This window comes from Acomys minous, assembly GCF_964271855.1.
Source record: "Acomys minous genome assembly, chromosome: 8".
Classification (NCBI taxonomy): domain Eukaryota; kingdom Metazoa; phylum Chordata; class Mammalia; order Rodentia; family Muridae; genus Acomys; species Acomys minous.
Genome location: NC_140489.1, coordinates 110,575,500 through 110,593,926, shown reverse-complemented (window position 1 = coordinate 110,593,926; position 18,427 = coordinate 110,575,500). Strand labels below are relative to the sequence as shown.

The 18,427-nt window shown below is 42.9% G+C and overlaps 1 protein-coding gene across 3 annotated transcripts in view; it reads right to left on the bottom strand.

The window, feature by feature from the left end:
• Positions 1–18,427, bottom strand: part of CRIM1 (cysteine rich transmembrane BMP regulator 1) — a 178,200-nt gene that overhangs the window by 30,630 nt on the left and 129,143 nt on the right. For all 3 annotated transcript variants that reach the window (XM_084793082.1, XM_084793081.1, XM_084793083.1), the window contains 3 exons: positions 11,408–11,536; positions 2,659–2,815; positions 970–1,091 (listed from right to left, as the gene is read on the bottom strand). In XM_084793082.1, coding sequence (XP_084649208.1) covers positions 970–1,091; positions 2,659–2,815; positions 11,408–11,536 — 408 coding nt within the window. The remainder of the gene's footprint in view (positions 1–969; positions 1,092–2,658; positions 2,816–11,407; positions 11,537–18,427) is intronic.

The following is an 18,427-nucleotide window of genomic DNA, read 5'->3' as shown; positions in this document are numbered from 1 at the left end:
TGGCATGGGAGAAAGTTTGTAGTGCCTTTAAGTGCCACAGAACCCGGTCACCCAAAATGATGCCCAGGCAGGACAGTCAGTGATACAGGAAAGGCTTAGGAGAAGAATGCAAATCAACAGGCTCCAAATTTTGAAAAACAAGTAAGAACGGAGCTTGCAAATATGCTTACTACTGAGGGAGTATCGTTGACTTTCACTTACTTTATACGACAAGCATTGCAATATATATACACATATGTATATATGCATATATATATGAATATATATTCACCATTCTAAAAGTTTCATCCAATGAGGGAATTCTGCCCCTCCCCCTGTATCTACTGGAGTACTAATTCATAAGACAGTTGAAGTGATTGATTACATTTTTGTTTACTGTGAACTTCTTCAAAATACCATAAAAGTTAACTGTTCAACTTTGAAAAAAAGCATGCTCCAGAGATGTTTTATTGTTTGATTGGCATATTGTCTGATAACTACAACGAACTACAGCAGGGTAGGGGCGGGGGCATCCAGGCTGGAGCTGGGATAAAGGTTGAAAAGCACTCTGGGTGCACAGTCAGTGGCTTCAAAACTGTGTTACCAGGGGATGCCCAAATGGACAAGAGTTTAGAGACCCTGCCACCCGACCCTGACCACTTCCAATGCCACAGTGAAGCTCTTTACTGTAGCACTCCCTCTCCTAAAGGAGAGGAGGCTCAGACACTCTGGCTTAAGGCAACTGTTTCTGAGACAAGTAACAATGAAGCCTCAAGAAGTGATTAACATGGTCATTGTGTTTTAAATTCTGTTCTGAGCCCTTTTTAATTCTATTGCGATGAAAGGCAAATAAATGGTGTCCTGTGGGAGAGTGCCAGGGAGAGTGATGTTTGTTTTAGAATAGGTAGCAATCACTTAAACCAGTCCATTTAGGGGACTCCCTTCTGTTCTATTACCCTGCTTCCAGGAGGACAAAGGGCTCACACTTACCTCTGCACTTGCAGATAAGACAGCCATGACTGTCCTGTTGGAAGCCCAAGGGGCAGATCTTACTGCATGGCAGCTCTGGACACTTCTTACAGCGACAGAGGTCACAGCCGTGCTTATTCTTCCTGGGTAATTAAGATTTTGCCAGAGGTCAGAAAATCAAGAAGTCTCAAATGATGCACTAGTACTCAGACCAAGGGTCAATGACATCACCATTTAAGCTAAAATGACGGGACTTCTGCACCCCAGACTCATGGTACAGATGTAATTAGCTTTCGTGACCAAGGTTTAGAACTGCCCAAACACGGAAATGCTTCTGGGATGTGGCCCTCCCCAGCGACACAGGGGAGAGTTTAATTAGAAAGGTGGCACCATAATATAAAGGATGAACTGCAGTGAACAGAACGGTAGGAGATGTATCGCTGGCCAATGTTGGGAGATCAACATTAGAGAAATTTTGTCAGGGCTGTGGTCTTTCCCAAGTGGCTGTATTCTTTGAGAAGTTCCATATGCTAGTAAAAATGTTAAGTACTGAAACTTACATGTGACACAGGAGGCTGTATGAACTCAGAGACATGGGAAGCCTTCATAAATGTTAATAAAAGTCTTAGGCTGGCCAAGTTGTTGACTGGGTAAAAAAGGTACTTGCCACCAATCCTGATGAATTGAGTCTGATTCCCAGAACCCGTGTGGTGAAAGAAGAAAGTTAACCCCTAGAAAAAGTCAGCTGTTTTGCACATGCTCATCACAGTACACACATTGCACACATACACACATATAGATGTGTATATATTGAAAATGAATGAAAACCCAAAGTCTTGGAGGCTAGTAAGTATTGATTGTTTTATTAGGGCTGGAGGGTTACTTCATTTTGTATCAGCAGTTAAGTTATATCTTTAAGTTTATTCTTCTCTCTCTCTCTCTCTCTCTCTCTCTCTCTCCCTCCCTCCCTCCCTCCCTCCCTCCCTCCTCTCTCTCTCTCTCTCTCTCTCTCTCTCTCTCTCTCTCTCTCTCTCTCTGTGTGTGTGTGTGTGTGTGTGTGTGAGATGTCTGGGTGTATATATCACGTGAGTACAATTTCCCACAAAAGACAGAAAGAGCAGCAGATACATGGATTGGAATTACAGGGGGCTGGGTTCAGGCTTACCAAGCAAGCATATGTGCTCTTAACCACAGAGCCATCTTTCCAGTCCAAATAATTGTATCTTTATTGGTATCGCACTCATGTCTTACAATTAAGAAAAGTGACAATTAATACTTGAGGGAATTTTTTTTTCCAGAACAGGATCTCATGCAATCCAGGCTAGCTTTGAACTAGATGTAGACTCTGCCTTCTGACTGCTGAGACCTACCCACAGCATACCCCTACCATCTTCATAAAAAAAAAATGTCAGAACTTAGGGGCTGGAGAATTAAGATCCTGAGTTCAATTCCTGGAAATCACATGGTGGCTCACAACCATCTCTATTGGGATCTGATGCTCTCTTCTGACATGCAGGTGTACATGCAGATACATTAAAAAAAAAGTCAGAACTCGATGCCTACATTTGGAGACAAAGCTCACCCCACTTCTGAATCCCCTAACAGTAGGGCCCCTCTTGAGTTACACCCACCACTGGCTCATTCAAACACACACAAAACAGCTCCCGACACAAGTATGAGGACCTCAGCCAGACACTGACAAATACGTACAGGAATCCAAGTGGACACAACTTGTCACACATCGTGGGTCTGCACTTCTTGGGCCGTGGGCGGCACTGACAGAGCTCACAGTTGTGGATATCGGTGAGGAAGCCAAAGGGACAGTCCAAGGTGCAGGCTTTTTTAAGGCCTACGCACAGTTCCTCCCCTGTAGAGACACATGGACGGTACATTTCTTTCAATGACAACAGACCAGAGCACACCATGGCTTCGATGCCTGCCCCGAATTCTCCCACCTTAAATAAGAGTTTAACTTCAGTTCTACCGAAGCCTCAGGCTCTTTCACGGTTCTCACAGCATGGCTCCGGGTTTTGATGGTGATACGTGAAACGGAGCCCAACTCTGGAATGGAATTCTGAAGCCTAATTGAATCTGCTAGGCCTGGGACAGACAGTGGGCTGGTCACCACCAATAAGTAATGACTGGGTACAGTTTTTCATGATTTTGCTCAATTAGTCACTTCAAACCACTGAGGATGATTTATGCTAATATACAGCCATCAGAAGTTTACAGTCCACATTCGATTCAGACATTTCATACTGCTTGCCACCAGAGGCTAGATATGTCTCTGAAGGCTACAGTACACTTGCTTGTGGGTAGCAGGTGGCACCACAGAACACTACACACCATGCATTTGGGACTTCTTTCTTTGGAAAACGCCTGTCTGTTCCACGGCAGGAAGCAAACCATCAGTGTTCTATTTAGCTACATTTGCCCTACTGCGCTGACGAATATCCAGGTGCTTACAGGTACTTGGCTGAGCGTTAGAAGAAATGTTCATGTTAATGTGTGTTACTAATGACAATTTGAAAACTTTAAGGTATCCCTTGTTAGCAGAATCTGGAGTGGTGTTTAATTGTCTTCTGTTAGTTACTGCATTTTTAAGGATTTAAAGTATGTGTGGGGGGAAGCAATATGTCATAGAAACCACTGAAGATGTCGTAGCCATTTGAGAAGGGGGTACAGTTAAACAGAAAACCAAAGAGAAGAACAATGACAAGGCCAAGTAGATGTGCCTTGGGACAGAAGCCAGGTAGATGCGCCTTGGGGACAGAAGAGCAATTTGAGGCCCACCTAAATTAAATGCAGGGTTTGAAAGAGCATGAGCCACAAGGAAGGAGGCTGACTTGGTGGGAACGCAACACTAGAATGTTGTTTTGTAGAATGGTAAGGTAAGGAACAGCTACTGCTGTGAGGGTGACATTGCTGTGAGGGTGACAAGTGAACTGTTATTTCACGTGGGCACCCAGACATGTAAACACTGCACCAATGCACAAGTCACCTCGGAAGCCACCACACATTTGTCCTGATCCACAGACAAGTCTTAATAGCCTAAAATTAAACACTAATTACAATTGATAGGTGAGATGGGTCCACGTGTTATGTAAACGCCTCTACAATAGAATCTTTTGGGAATCTTTTACAAAGGAGAATGTGCTTTATGGTATGGTTTTCTACTTCATCACTGTCCAAAACTTTTCATTACACATATGTATTGTAGCCTCATGGGCCTGTGTACCACACTGTGAGGCAACTAGTGTTAATCTGCATCCTTAAAAGAGAAAGTGTAAGCAGCTCCGTTGACAATTTGTGATTATACAACTTGGAAGGCAGGTCATTACTTTTCATCACCCATTAGGATAGGATCCTCAGAGTCACTGTTTTTTGCCAACGCAGAAATTTAAGCTGATCCATTTCTTTCTATTATAACAGCTTTAAAGTCAAGGCATCTGGTGGATTATGTCAGGGAATAGATGGATTAGAAAAACCCCTGGAACTTGCCAGAGTCAGCGTTCTTGGAGAATAATTCCCTCAAAGCTTTAGAGTGCAAGCACGCTTCTTTTTTTGTGTTTCTAGTCTGTAAAAGGGAACCCTTCCCATGGCTCTTGATCTAGAATGCTTTCCACACCATTAACAGCTTTGGAAACATCAACTTTAATGAATTTAAAGAAGTACATTTGTCTTTAACCTATCTCTGCACTATGGTTTGAAAGAAACCCCAAAGGCCCACATCTCCAAAACTTAGTGGTAGGTTTGTTGTCCCACTTTCAGATGGTGGAACCTTTCCAGATATGAGGCCTAGGGGGAGAGAGGTTAGAACACTGGAGATGTGGAGATGTGCTCTTCCAATGGACGGTAACCCTTTCCTTCCCAATTTCCCCTTACTTGCTGGCTACCACGAGGTTCTCATGCTTTCCCTCCAAGACAGACTTGACTGGTCACAAGCCCAAAGGGCCAATCATCCATAGACCCAAACCAGCTGAATCCACGAGTTCAAAGAAACCCTTCTTCTACACAAGGGAAGGCATTTTGTCACAGCAATGGAAAGGTGACCAACATCTTAACCCATGTTGGCTCTGAAATAGAAAAGGATCCCAAATAAGGCCGCTGTGTTCAACATAGATGCAGAACATTCAGGAGAAAGCAGACTAACGATTCCGCTTCAAGCTATTCACCCCCCCCCCCCGGGTCCATTCATGTGCAGCCTGTGGTCTAGGTTAGCTCAGTTCTCCATGGCAAAAGAGAGAAGTTCTCAGGCAGTTTCTCGTTTGTGTCCATAGTCCAGGGCCTATGGTATTCTGCAAGATGTGGGGCAATAGCTATCCCGTGAGTCAACTCATCTTTTGATGTTCATATTCCTCCATGAGGAATGCGTTATTGGTAGAGGAATAAAGGCTTGATCAAGCTTCCTCTGATAATATTGAATAGCTTTCAAAATGTTATCACTTATTAAGCATTGCAGAAAGCCATACTGTGGTTCTGAAATAGAGACCACCAAAGACTACATGGTAGTCCTAGATCCACGCTTATCAATGACAGACTGTCCTTAAAGAAAATGTGTCTTCAGTCCAGAAAGGTTAGGAGGTGGGACTTATAACTTTGTTTACAAAGTTTTAGCATATGGCTTTTGGCAATTATGGAACACAGGTGGCCTTACAATGCATCGGACTTTTAAATATTATGAGTTTCCTGTGATCTAAAATGGTTCCTAATTGATGGAAGCAATTGCCATTCAAAAGGAAGTGATAAGCAGTGGCAAAGCACAGGGACTGTACACTGTGTCTAGTCAATGGTAAGTAACTCATAAACCCTTTGTGTTCTTGAAAAGAGCAACCGAACAGTGAATGTCATCATTCATACTTCATTGTCATTGAACGCAAAGCAACTGCATGCCTGCAAACACAGTGGTCGGATGCATCGCCCAGCGCTGTGCTGCAACACTTCAAACCTGTGGAGACTGGTGCTTTCTACCACTCTGTTATCAAATCAGAATGGTCAAGATGTTTCTGAAACTATTGCATCAGGAAAGGCGAAACTGCAAAAGCTGACCCCAATTGTGGCCAATAGTGTGTTTGGAGTCAGGTCAGAAGAACAACAAAATAAAAAGTGGGAGTCTGCCTCCTGGCTGCTGTACCCTTTCCGAGATCCTTGACCAGGATACATATTTCATGATGGACACACTAGCTTTTTCCTTGCTATATTAATTTTACATGTCTGGATTAGTTTCTAGGTAAAACTGACATCAATTCCAAATGCTAAATTGGCAAAGAGGTTACCAATGATCTAGTCAAACTCATTGGATTTAAAGCCATGGACAGTAAGGCATTCAAAGGTCGATGCTTCTCAACTAACAAGTAGCTTATACAGTAAAGTGGAAGTATCTTCATCTTCCCGACAGCAGCAAATATTTTGGTTAAAAACGAATGTTATAACATTATCAGCTTAACAGGTTTTACTTTTAGTTTTGATGCCATCATACTTTCTTAGACATTTCGTATCATACCCCTCTTTTTTTTCTTTTCTTTTCTTTCTTTTGTGTTTTTGGTTTCTCTTGTAGTCTCTGGCTGTCCTGGACTTACTTTGTAGAACAGGCTGGCCTCGAACCGTCTGCCTTATTGTAAACATGTCATTAAGAAACTAAGTGAGGGTCATCTAAATTCTTGGTGAATCCTGCTTTGCTTAGCAGCTTTACAAGCATTCTATTGTTACAGGTTCAAATATTAAAGCTATACTGTTCAAACAAACAAACATCCTTTGCCTTGTATTTCCCAGGTACTTTATCTTTGTGGCCCTGGGGGTTGAACCAGCCGCATGATGGGCAAGTGCTTTATCCACTAAGAAACATCCCTGGCCCTAGATTTTTTTTTTTAAAGACAATGTTTTGCCATGCAACTTAGTTTGGCCTCAAACAAATGACTCATCGGTCTTTGCCTTTTGAGCGCTAGGATTATGGGTGTGTGTTGCATACCTGGCACGTGTTACATGCTTCTGCAGCACATGTTTTCTTTAAGGCTTTTGTTTTAATCCTAAACCAGTTGCCTGATGTCAAGTCCAAAGGCATTTTTACCATCTTTGACAGTCTTTTTTTTTTTTTTTAATAAAAATGGCCTATTATTTTATAGTCTATAGTCTTAGCCTACAGCAGGCACTCTACCAATGCTAGATGAATGAAAGGAGTGGGCAAAGTCAGGAAGAAATGGGGAGACACTGGTGTTGGCCTTATTTTAAGAACTCCTTTTCTCTGTGTCGTTCATTTTTGGAGCCTAGAGGTCACTATCGGGTGCCTTCCTCTACTGGCCTTCACCAGGTTGGTTTTGTCTGTTTGTTTAGGCAAGGATTCTCATTGACCCTGAGCTCAATGGCTGGTCAGCTAGGCTGGTCATGAGCCCCCAGGATCCTCCTGTGTCTGCCACCCAGTGCTCCAGTGCTGGGATCACAGACATGCACTTTAATGCCCAGCTTTCTGTGTGGGTGCTGGGGATGCAACCTCACGTTCTCATGGCTCGTGTTTCAGGTACTCTACCCACTGCGACATCTTCTCAGGCCCCGTTTTAAGGAATCCCGATGCCGATAGGGATGAGGGAGTAACGTCCAAGAGGAACGTGGTTATAAATGGGTAGGGTTGTTGTATATAAATGGTTTTTTAATAGGAAAAGATAACGTAAGGGAGAATTGTGGTCCAGATGAATACACATTGACCTTCTGCAATGGGGAAAAGAATGCGCTACACTCCATGACCGCAAGGAACTATCTGAGTAAAGCCAAGAAGAGGAAGAAACATGAGAGGCACAAAGGCAAAACTGAAAGGCGGGGTCTGGTGGGTGTGTCTTGAAAGGACTGGAACTATTGGCTGGTAGGCAAGGACAGGGGGAGGAGGCGGGGGACTTGCCATGTTAGCCAGCTTGGGCTGAAACAGCTGGTGTGTGTGTGTGTGTGTGTGTGTGTGTGTGTGTGTGTGTGTGTAGGAAACAACTACCCTGTGCCGGCTAATAAAAGTTGCTTGGCATTCATTCAGTCAGTCCTCAAAACATCCCACTACTTGGGAACTAGTGTCTGGTCTCTACAGAAGAGGACACACATAGAGGTAAAGCCACTCACCCTGATCTCGTCTTGGGTAGGCTGCCCTGACTCACAGTCACCAGGAGGGCTAACAGGAGTGGAGCGGCAGAGGCAAAATTCATGCTTCAACTTGTGTGTGATACAAACTGGGAGCTTCAGATTTTAGCATTCGGTTTAGGGGAGCAGTGAGTGGGCCAGGCAGCTCGGTGTGATGAGACGCATGTCTGCTCGGAGCAGCCAGACCTCCTTGGAGCAGACAAGACCTAAATGCAGAGGCATCCCTGATCCCAAAAGGCTCTTTGCTTCATTTAGCCAGTTACTGCAGAGTACTAAGCACGCCCTGGCAGAAGGCATTGGCCTCCCACTTGCCTGTGACCAAAAGCTCAAATCTCTGGGAAGAAGTGAAGCACTTTAGAAGGATTTACTCTTGTAAATTACAGCACTGGACTTAAAAATGGTGACACTGCCTTTATGTTTCGGCTATTGGAGAGTTTTCTTTATGTCACGTCTTGCATTCACCACAGTGGTCTCAACACTTAATACATTACTTGGAACATGACCGGTGGGGAGCACAAATGGAAAGGAGAAATTCTGGATATTTCTACAAGTAAGTGAAGTCTGCAAACACTGGGTGCAGTATTTGCCTGTAAAGAAATCAGAGGCACAAAATATAATATTTTCCTGTATGCACTTCTTCCTAAGTGTTAGATGAAACGGAAGTTTACATCGAGTAGTGTCTGTTGGATAAACTTCCAAAAACTTCCAAAATACAACCGGAAATCAACGTCAAGGTAGAGAGCACGTGGGGACCTTCCCCACCGTGTCCAGCGAGAAAGCCTTGGCCATCGCCTTTTACTTGCCTCCATGACAAACGAGGGAAACCGCTTCTTGGGATTTAATGACGTGACAGGAGCCTGACCTCATTGTGGCTGGGTGGCCAAAATAGACTACCAGAGGCCAGGTGTAGAGAGTGATGAGGCAACTAGCGAACATTAATTCTGGATTTTAAGGCTTCAGGGAAGTTTGGAGGTTGGGGGGGGAGGGAAACATTAGGTACGATCCCATGTTGAGAAAGAATGTAGCGCGAGAGGCATGAAGAGGGCTGCAGTATAAACACGTCATGACACAACGACCAATTATCCTGGGGTTAAGAAGACAAGGCTGGTGATTTATGTAAACAAATGAGGCTGCCAAGACAATCCTTCAGCAAACTTGGCTTTTCCAAAGGAGAGTCCAAGAGGCAGGCATGCACAGAGCGGAGGTAGGTCCTTCCCAGCACAGGAGCAGGTGCAGGACAGGCAGGACCACCCTGGGTGGGTGGAGGCTTACCTGGAACCCTAAGACTGCAACAATTGCAGGCACTGAGACAGTAACCCACTGTGCAGAGGGCGCGGCGCTGATAGGGACCCAAGGACATGGCATTATTCACTTCCTAGTCTGTATTTTTATCATTCACCCAAACTACTGGCACAACGGAGGATGAACTGTTACAGTTGAGAGGCCCCTTTAACCAAGAGCTGACACCTCAGGATACTACATTCTCGCCATTAGGCAGCCCAAGCCTCTGAGCCGAGGATAACTATACCCCAAGGGCCACAGAGAACTTGCGTTATTATAGAATCATTGTCCGTGTCTGGGAGAGATTAGCCATGATGTGAAGAGATTTCAGAAAGCAGGCCAAATGCCAATCAAAAAGGCGGAGGGTTCCAAAGTCCCCCAAAGTGAGTCCAGGAAGAACAATGGCTCCTACCAGCTTTGCCACATTTTGAAAATAAGGGTTCTCAGGAAAGGAACCTTGATTCAGACAGGACTGCAGGAGAGCGTGTCAAGGACTTGTGTGGCTGGACCTGACATGCACCACTTAAAGAGTGGAAGAGTGGAGACCATGTTCAATGTCTCGACGCAGGAAGTTCTCTCGTGCTTCCAGGAACTGTCCTTGCTTCTGTACAGTTAACTGATTTTAATTCAGTGATTTAGGAGGACATGAAAATTGTACTTATTTACCATAAGCTGGGGGGCATATATGGGGCATACGATGGCATTATCAAGATTAAAAAAACCAATCTCATCTACTGGAAAATGGCTTGAAACTGTTAGTGTAATTTCTTGTTACATTTGGCCCTACGTTAATAGGATTCAAAAACCGCAATATCGTAATGTAGAACAGACAAGCACCTAATAGCAGCTGACCTTGTCGGCCGCCTGGGCAAGAACTCAGCATTAGTCCACGGCGTGCAAGCCACAGAGCTTATACTAACACACACAAGAAACAGCATCGAATTCAGGCCAAAGTTGGGTCTTTATTGCTTTGTTTCTGGGCCACATTTTAGGTAACGACACCATCGCCCTGTGTGGCAGAAGGGTGGAAGGGACCAAGATCTAGAAAGCATGCCACAGATGCTGATGCAGAAGGGGACTTCAGATGCTTATTCTGGCTGAGGAATTAGGATAATTTGAGAAACAGTTTTTAAATCGTGTGGGGTGTATTTTCTCCTGGGGGAGAAATGTGATACAGTCCATGTAGTTTCAGAGGTCATGGCTCAGAGACCCGGCTGGAATCTATGTGGAGACAGAGCTGGTGTCAGTAAAACGAACCCCACCCGTGTGTGTGTGTGTGTGTGTGTATCTGTCTGTCTCTGTGTGTATGCCTATGTGTGGGCCAGAGGCTGATATTGAGTGCCTCTCTTGCTCTTTACCTTATTCTTTGAGACAGGATCTCTCAGGGAACCTAGAGTTCCCCACTTTTGGCTAGCCTGGCCGGCCAGCAATCCTCCACAGGTCCTCCTGTCTGTCAGCTACCAGATCAACGCCCCCCCACAGGGCTGGGGTTAAGGTGCATGCTACCACACCCCAACTTTTACATGGGTGCTGGGCAACTAAATTCAGCCCCTCATGTTTGTGCGGCAAGTCCTCTGAGCTCACTAAGTCATCTCCCCAGGTCCTGAGTGAAAAAAAATTAAAAAAAAAAAAAGATTATGGTTGCTGTGTATGGAAGAGGGAAAAGCATACAAAAACAAAAACAAAAACAAAAAACCCCAAAGAGTGACAATGTTTTTGTCACTGGGTAACACTGGAAAGGGAGTTCTAGAAGGCTTGGAAGCTACACTCCCAAGCCACTTAGGGCTACAAACACCTCTACTCCACCAGGTTCAAGGAGATGTCACGCCCTACATGAAAATGAACACACTCAAGCCAAGATGCAAACTGTAAGAAAGGGCAGAGTATACCTACCCCACAGGGCTGCAAAACTGTTTACACTAAGTTCACACGTCCCTCCCCCCTTTTCAGGCTGTCAAGGCAATGCCTGAACAGGAGTAAAAAAGATATTTAATCATATAATATGCTTTGACAAGATCCTATTAGGCCTCAGGGGGAAAAACCCAATCATCTGTCTACTTACTGTTTTTGCACTGACAGGTTCGACAGCCATTGTGATCCAGCTTGAAGCCATAAATGCAGTCCTTCTCTTTCAGAGTGCAGTTTGATAACTCCCCACACGCAGGTGGATCAATTGTGATGTAGGTTGGTTCTAATAATATAAAAAGAAGAGAAGAAAAATCAATGAAACATGTTATTACCTCTTAGAGAGTATTCAATCTCTGAAACCCCACACTACAGCAAGGACAAAAATCCCATCAATAGTTTCATCAAGTCCTAAACTTTTACAATATTGTGTTGTCACTAATCCTTGAAATAAGTACTTTTATTCAGATTTTTTGATAACGTGAATATTTTGCCTCTTCTTCTTCTTCTTCTTCTTCCTCCTCCTCCACCTTCTTCCTCCTCCTCCACCTTCTTCTTCTTCTTCTTCTTCTTCTTCTTCTTCTTCTTCTTCTTCTTCTTCTTCTTCTTCTTCTTCTTCTTCTTCTTCTTCTTCTTCTTCTTCTTCTGGATATGGCAAGCTTCACAGATGCTAGGCTATTGCTCCTGATTTTTTTCTGAGCTTATTTATTATAAATATATGTTATAGGTGTGTGTTTTATCACATGTGTGTATATGGTGCATGTGTCTATGTAACAACCAGAGGTTAATGTTGCATAAGTTCTTCCATCATTATCCATCATAATTTTAAAGTCTTGCTTTTGTGTGTGTGTGAGTGTGTGTACATTTGTGTATGTACATGTGTGTGGAGGCCACAGATTAATGTTGGTTGTCTCATCTCCCTCAAACACTTCATTTTTTGAGGCAGGGTCTCACACTGAACTTGGAGCTCTCTGATGTTGCTAAGGTGGATGGCTAGTGAGCTCCAGGGGGCTGCCTGTCTCTGTCTCTGCATTCCGAGAGTTCGGATTACAGATGCACATGTCCTTTAGCCTTTTTCCCCCTTTTTAAAAAAATGGGTGTTACCAACTACACTCAGACCCTTACATTTGTATGCCAAACATGTTACCAACTGGTAAGCCATCTCTGCAGCCCCTCGAATTTATTTTCTATAATGGTCAAGACATAACTGTCAACTGTCAATTATTCTCCATTTTGCAGTGCCTCTCCAATATGTTATCATTAAAGATAATAATAAATCAGATGTTATTTTAAAAGAATAATACCTGGTTTTCTTCTGTCTTTTAGGTGACACCCTATCACCTATGACAGATGAGGCCATGGATAATAGTGGCTAAGAGCTTGTATCCTGGGCCCAGAGGCTAGAGACAGTGGCAAAGTGAGATAGAACCATTGAGGAGCAACAACCAGCTCTATTCTGGAAGACTCTAAGATGGCTGGTGCGGGGGTGGGGGAGGCTTTCCCTCCTCTGTTATTCTAAAAAGGAAGAAATGCTCTGGGCAGTAAGAGTAAGGGCATACTCTGGCACAAAGCATATCTTTGTTTCTGTATTACGTATGTGCTGCTTGTAAGCACCTTGAAGCTTCACTGACCTCAGCTGGGGTCGCGGTGTTTGTAATCTTTATCTTCACGTAACTCGGGGAAAAAATTGACTTTGATTTGCTCCCGGTCACAGCAGGAGCAACTAGTGGACCCAAGATTCACACCTGGGCTTCAGAGTTGCTCTCTTACCCTTCTGTGCATTACAAAAGCTTATATAATGGTACCTGTTCTGCGGCACATTGATAAGAGGCAGCTTATGTAACGCTTGCTAGTAGGAACAGCACTGCCAAAGCTAACAGAGACACTGATGTATTCACATTGCATCACTTCCGCCAAAAAATAGCCAAACTTCTTCAAAGTAGGCCACTTCTCACAATACCTCTGTGAAATGGCCAAGGACAGAATGTCTCTACCTACATTTTTATAGACGGAAAATATGAGATTCAGAGAGTAAGTGGCTTATCTTGGTTTATATAGCAACCCAGTAGCAGGCTGGGAATAGAACAGAGCACAAGTTCCTAGCCTTCCGCCCAACGCTCTATTCATTTGTCCACACTGCCTTCTCAAGTTTCATCTCCCGTCACTAAGGAAGACAGACCAAAATACGTGTTGCTGGTGTTACAATCAAAGAGTTCTACATTTTTATCTGCCTACTAAAATGGGACGGTGATTCAACTCTTGGGACGTAGGAGACAACATTGACTTATTCACAGGATGTTCTACTAGCATCCTGGAAAAAGAGTCCATGAAGAGGGGCATCACACTTTCTCCACTTTTATTATAACATGTGCTTTATAAAAGGGTATCTTCCTGAGATTTTTATATAAGATTCCCACTGGTATAAAATTTCTCTTTTCCTTCAATGACTAAAGCACTCTTTCTGGTAGGTAGCCATAAACACCCCAAAGTAAAGTTTAAGTAAGTTTTAAGACACAATGGCTTAGATGCAGTATTACTTCTTTTCCACGTTCTCTTAAAATTTATGATAAACACTTCTAGTTTCCAGACCTATTCATTTTTAAAATCACCACTCTTTTTGGTCACCCCTAATAATGGTTCTGTTCCAGCACTTAACCACAAGCCTGCCAATGTTATATCAAAATTGTTCTAACTGTAAGTGTAAAACATAAAAAAGAAAACACGTATCAGCTCTAAGTAGACCACATTAACGGTTACCCCAGTGAGGAAGGAGTGCTATATTCTGGAGAGTTAATGGGTAGACTCCCAACTCTGAATACTGCTTTAGCAGACATCTTGTGCGTATTTACACTAGAACCCTGTATTCTTTACTGAAATTTGAGATGTGTACAATAAGAGAAACTCTGACTTTCGGGGAATATATTATGGAAAAATATATTTGGGAAGATTAAAATATCACAAAGAACATGCAACGACAACAGGAGGGGAAAGGTTTTCCTTCTGCACGCCTCTCAGGCGTGTTCAGAGAACACGACAGGCCATCCAAGTTCACAAGGGTGACCTCCCACCTCTGAATGAGAGTTTGCCTCAACAGTGGTGCACATATTATTTCTGATGTGTATTATATGACTAACGGGTACAGTTAGGAGGCCAACCAGAGGCAAGGAAGTGAAAGAAAACTACGGGCCTGGATGCCTGAGGGTCCGGACACAACTGATTTGAGAAGTGCTGGGTTTTGTTCAAATGCCTTTGTCAGCTTGGTGTGTCCCAGGCATGTGGCTGACTACCTTTCTCCAGAACAGGCAACATGTTTGGCGCATTCTCTCTCCTACAGCATTGGGTACAACAAGCTTTTGTTTAGTTGAAGAAATGGAACTTGAATGTACAGAAAGGCCGCTGAGTATGTTCTGATTCTAAAAAGTCCATTTAAAATATTTTAGGTAGAGCTGGTCTTTCTGGACGGATGCCTTAAGGCCTCAGATTACATGGTTATGTGCAGGATGTAAAACATTATTTTATGCCTCTAAAATGAACATTTTCAATTCCCTTTTCTTTTATTTGTATTAGATAGAAGATATTGCCAGTATATACAATGATTGGAAGATATTGCCAAGTATATACATTGCAAAATCAATAGTTAATATGAAAATATAGAGAAACTCAATAAATCATTCCTTTTTTGAAAACTGCTGGAGCTACTCAATTCTCCCTCAATAGATTAGGCCGAAGTCAACAATATTTATTGTGAATAGTAACTACTGATAGTTAATTTTTATAAGGCACATTAATATTTGACATCTCATTTTATTACATTGCCAAGTAAGTATATCACTCCTAGTAAAACACAAACTTGAACAAAGTTTAAAGGCCTTTTGGGTGGCAATGCATGTCTTGTGTCATCCTACATCCCTAGAACAGACGTTGAATTTTAATAGACACAGGAAGGCAACTAGCTGTTTCTTAATATTTTATCTGAAGTCACAGAATATTGCCTTCCAATACTCCTTGAGCATTAGCGTGCTCAGCGCCTTGCATCCGAGGCTATGCCATAATTCTGTTTCTGTGAAATCATTACAACCAAAACATCCAAGCATGAGCTGGCTGCAAAGCCCACTATCATCAGCCAGACTCTGCTTTCCAGCGAACATATTAATAATCAAGGAAGCACTGTTAAGAAAGCTTAAGCCCAATTCCTTGTTCTGAATAATGAACTCTGAAGCAAGACATTTCCGATACCACGCCGAACTGTGGTATTTTAAGGTAACACTGAACTTACAGTTTCAAAAGAATGATGGCCAGAAGGTGGTGGGGCTTCTTTCTTTCTTTCAATAAGTTTTAATTGAAGTAAGTCCTGAGTATAAAAGAAGTGCTTTTAAAGAGTCTGGGACTGGGACTGCACAGAGGACATATTAGTGAGGCATATGGAGCATGCATTTTGCTTGTCTCAAATCACAGTATCCTGGATTTTGTGTGTTGGAAATAGTTATTATTCTACCCTTTTCACTGGTTGATATCACAGTCCTTTGTTTATGGAAATTATCTAATGGATCTTGATCTGGTACAAGGAAAATCTCATTTACACTCCACACTGTGCTTCTGTATGGTATGATGTTGAAATTATATTCCAGGTAGTTCACGCCTTCTAGAAGGATAATGGCAGCCCTCTGCTTTTGGACGGCTGGTGGACAGACCTAAGACTTCTGTAGCCTTCCCTGTATATAATATGATGTCTGATGCAATCAGCTGGGTAGAGATATATCGTAAGAGTTATTGCACAGGAGAGGAATAGTTAAGCGTCTCCTTGTCTGGGAGGGCCAGGCAGGCTTTGGCAAGGGGTCGTCCAGTGAATTGCTGCTTACAGGTTCATCCTGCAATTCCATCTCAGCTTGTCCTGAATCAGCCGAGAAATTCAACACCTTCATGTTCTCCTCCAAAGGACGAAGGCTGGAAAGGGCAAGGAACTCAATGCCCTTAGCTACAGCTCTTTCTAAAGGGAAGCCTGGAGCAGCTTCTTTGTGGAGAAGAATTCTAGAAATAGTTTCTGAGCCTACGAGCAATAGAGAACGAAAACGTCTGCGTCCAGTTTCTGTTTCCTACGTTGCTGCATCTGGGTGGGAACCACTGTTCACCTCACCCTGATGCTTTGCCTCAGTGACTGTCCAAAGACTTCCCAAGCACCCTTCCCTGTCCAGAAGAAAACAGTTTTAGAATTGCCCAGACTGTGTCAACGGTGCAGACATTCAGACATTGTTTCAGGTCTGAGAGGTTAGAGGCATCCTATAATATACAACAATATAAACGAGTGTGTATGGTGCACTCTTTAAAAAATGTAAAATGTAAGGTTTTTTTCATGTCTTAAACGGTTCAAGAAACAATTATTAAAAATATTTTCCAGAAAATATTGGTATTTTTCAGGTATTAGCTCCAGACACCGTGATTCTGAAAAACACCATTAATAGTTTTAGCCTTTCCTAGGAACTTTGTTATCCAGTTAAGAAATAAAGACATTGTGATTATGATGAATTTGATCAAAATATAAAGTTTAGTCATGGTTCCAAGTCTAAGGCCACGGCAAAAGATTTTAAAATAAATGGTTTGATAATTTATTTTTATTACATTATTTTTTGTTTTATAGGTTCTATTTTGTGCTAAATGTTTTATTGGGTTTTATAGTGTGTTGAGTTAACTTTAATCTCTCTGCTTTCTTGCTTCTTGTTATTTTCTTTCATGGAGAATTCTCCAAATCAGGCTTCAGATTCAACCTTGAAAGGCGTTAATTTAAACCTCCAGAATGGTCATGCATGCCATAGAGTTTCGTGACTTTGGACAAAGAATAAGACAGAAAAAGTATTCATTCTAATCCTCACCTATGTTTAGATGTGAGCTAATTACGCTAATCCATTTCTAAAACAACTGATACAATTACTGGTGCTTATCTTCCCGGTCTGTCAGAGTAAATGAGAACAGCAGCGGGTGGTTTTGTCTTATCTGTTTCACTCGACTGGGGCTCTAGTTTTGAGTGGACCCACGCAAGGCTCTTCTCATTACCTTGATGACTGGGAGCTGGCTATGTCTCACAAATAATAGGAATTATTTCCATTGAGAAATAACCGAAGCTCTTTCTGATTAGCAACCCTGGGAAGGCTCATTAGCAACTCAGATGTGGATGAGTGAAGATTCTAGAAAGAGAACCATGGATGGCACACAGAGCTAACCCCATAGGTTGTTGTAGACTAACCTCTGTGGGATGATTACCTGGCTCTAGATGCTCAGGGTCTCCTGAAGAGGTAGCTGTGCTGTAGCTAAGCTCTGAGAAGGCAGCAAGGCTGGTGGGCACCAGTGCTGACGGCAGCTTTCCTGCAGTGCCCTTGACGCCTGTGTCTCCCTAGTCACACCCACCCATATACTAAGAAAAGACTTTCTGGAAAAACCTCACTATAGGCAAATTCCAAGAAAAAGTACTTTTTAGGGGCAGAGACAGTCTTACATTTTCTTAGCGCAATAAATTTTGAAGTAGGAGCTGTAAGATAAATGAACTTAATTTCTCTCTCTCATTTCTCTTAGTACGTCTCCTTTTGGGCTTAAACCATACTTTGCATGTTTTACATAGCTTTTCCTTGTAAACTCCCAAGCCTGCTTATTTGATTATGAGAAACAAAAATGAACAATTATGCTCTCTTCTCAGACTTAATTCAGGCCCCGGTCTTTCTTAAGCTCTGTTTGCCTTTTGGCTGGGGCTGGTGAAGCCAATGAGTGGGAAAATTCCATAGCTCCTCATTCTTTATATGGCAATTCAATGGCTAAATCTACCAGGCCTCCTCCAGCCCCTCCGGGTTAATGGTAGCCCATCTGGGGCCATAAAGCTGGAGATAAAGCTGGCCAAGACAGAAGTGGAGGAGAAGGCTTATCCATCTCACTGCATCTTCACCTGTCACTCTGTTACCATAGTGGGTTTACAGATGTGACCCTCACCAGTCACAATGCCACTCAAATAAATCACCGAGCTGTCAACATAACTGCAGGCTGGGAAGAGTTGCAGAGTGAGGATAAAACTTTCCCAAACGAAGAAGAGAGGCAAACTCTACTCATGTGGAGAACACAAAGAAAAAACAGTCTGGGGCACAGAAATTCCCTAATCTGGAAGTGGGAGTTTCCATGGAATATTTATGTGCACTTA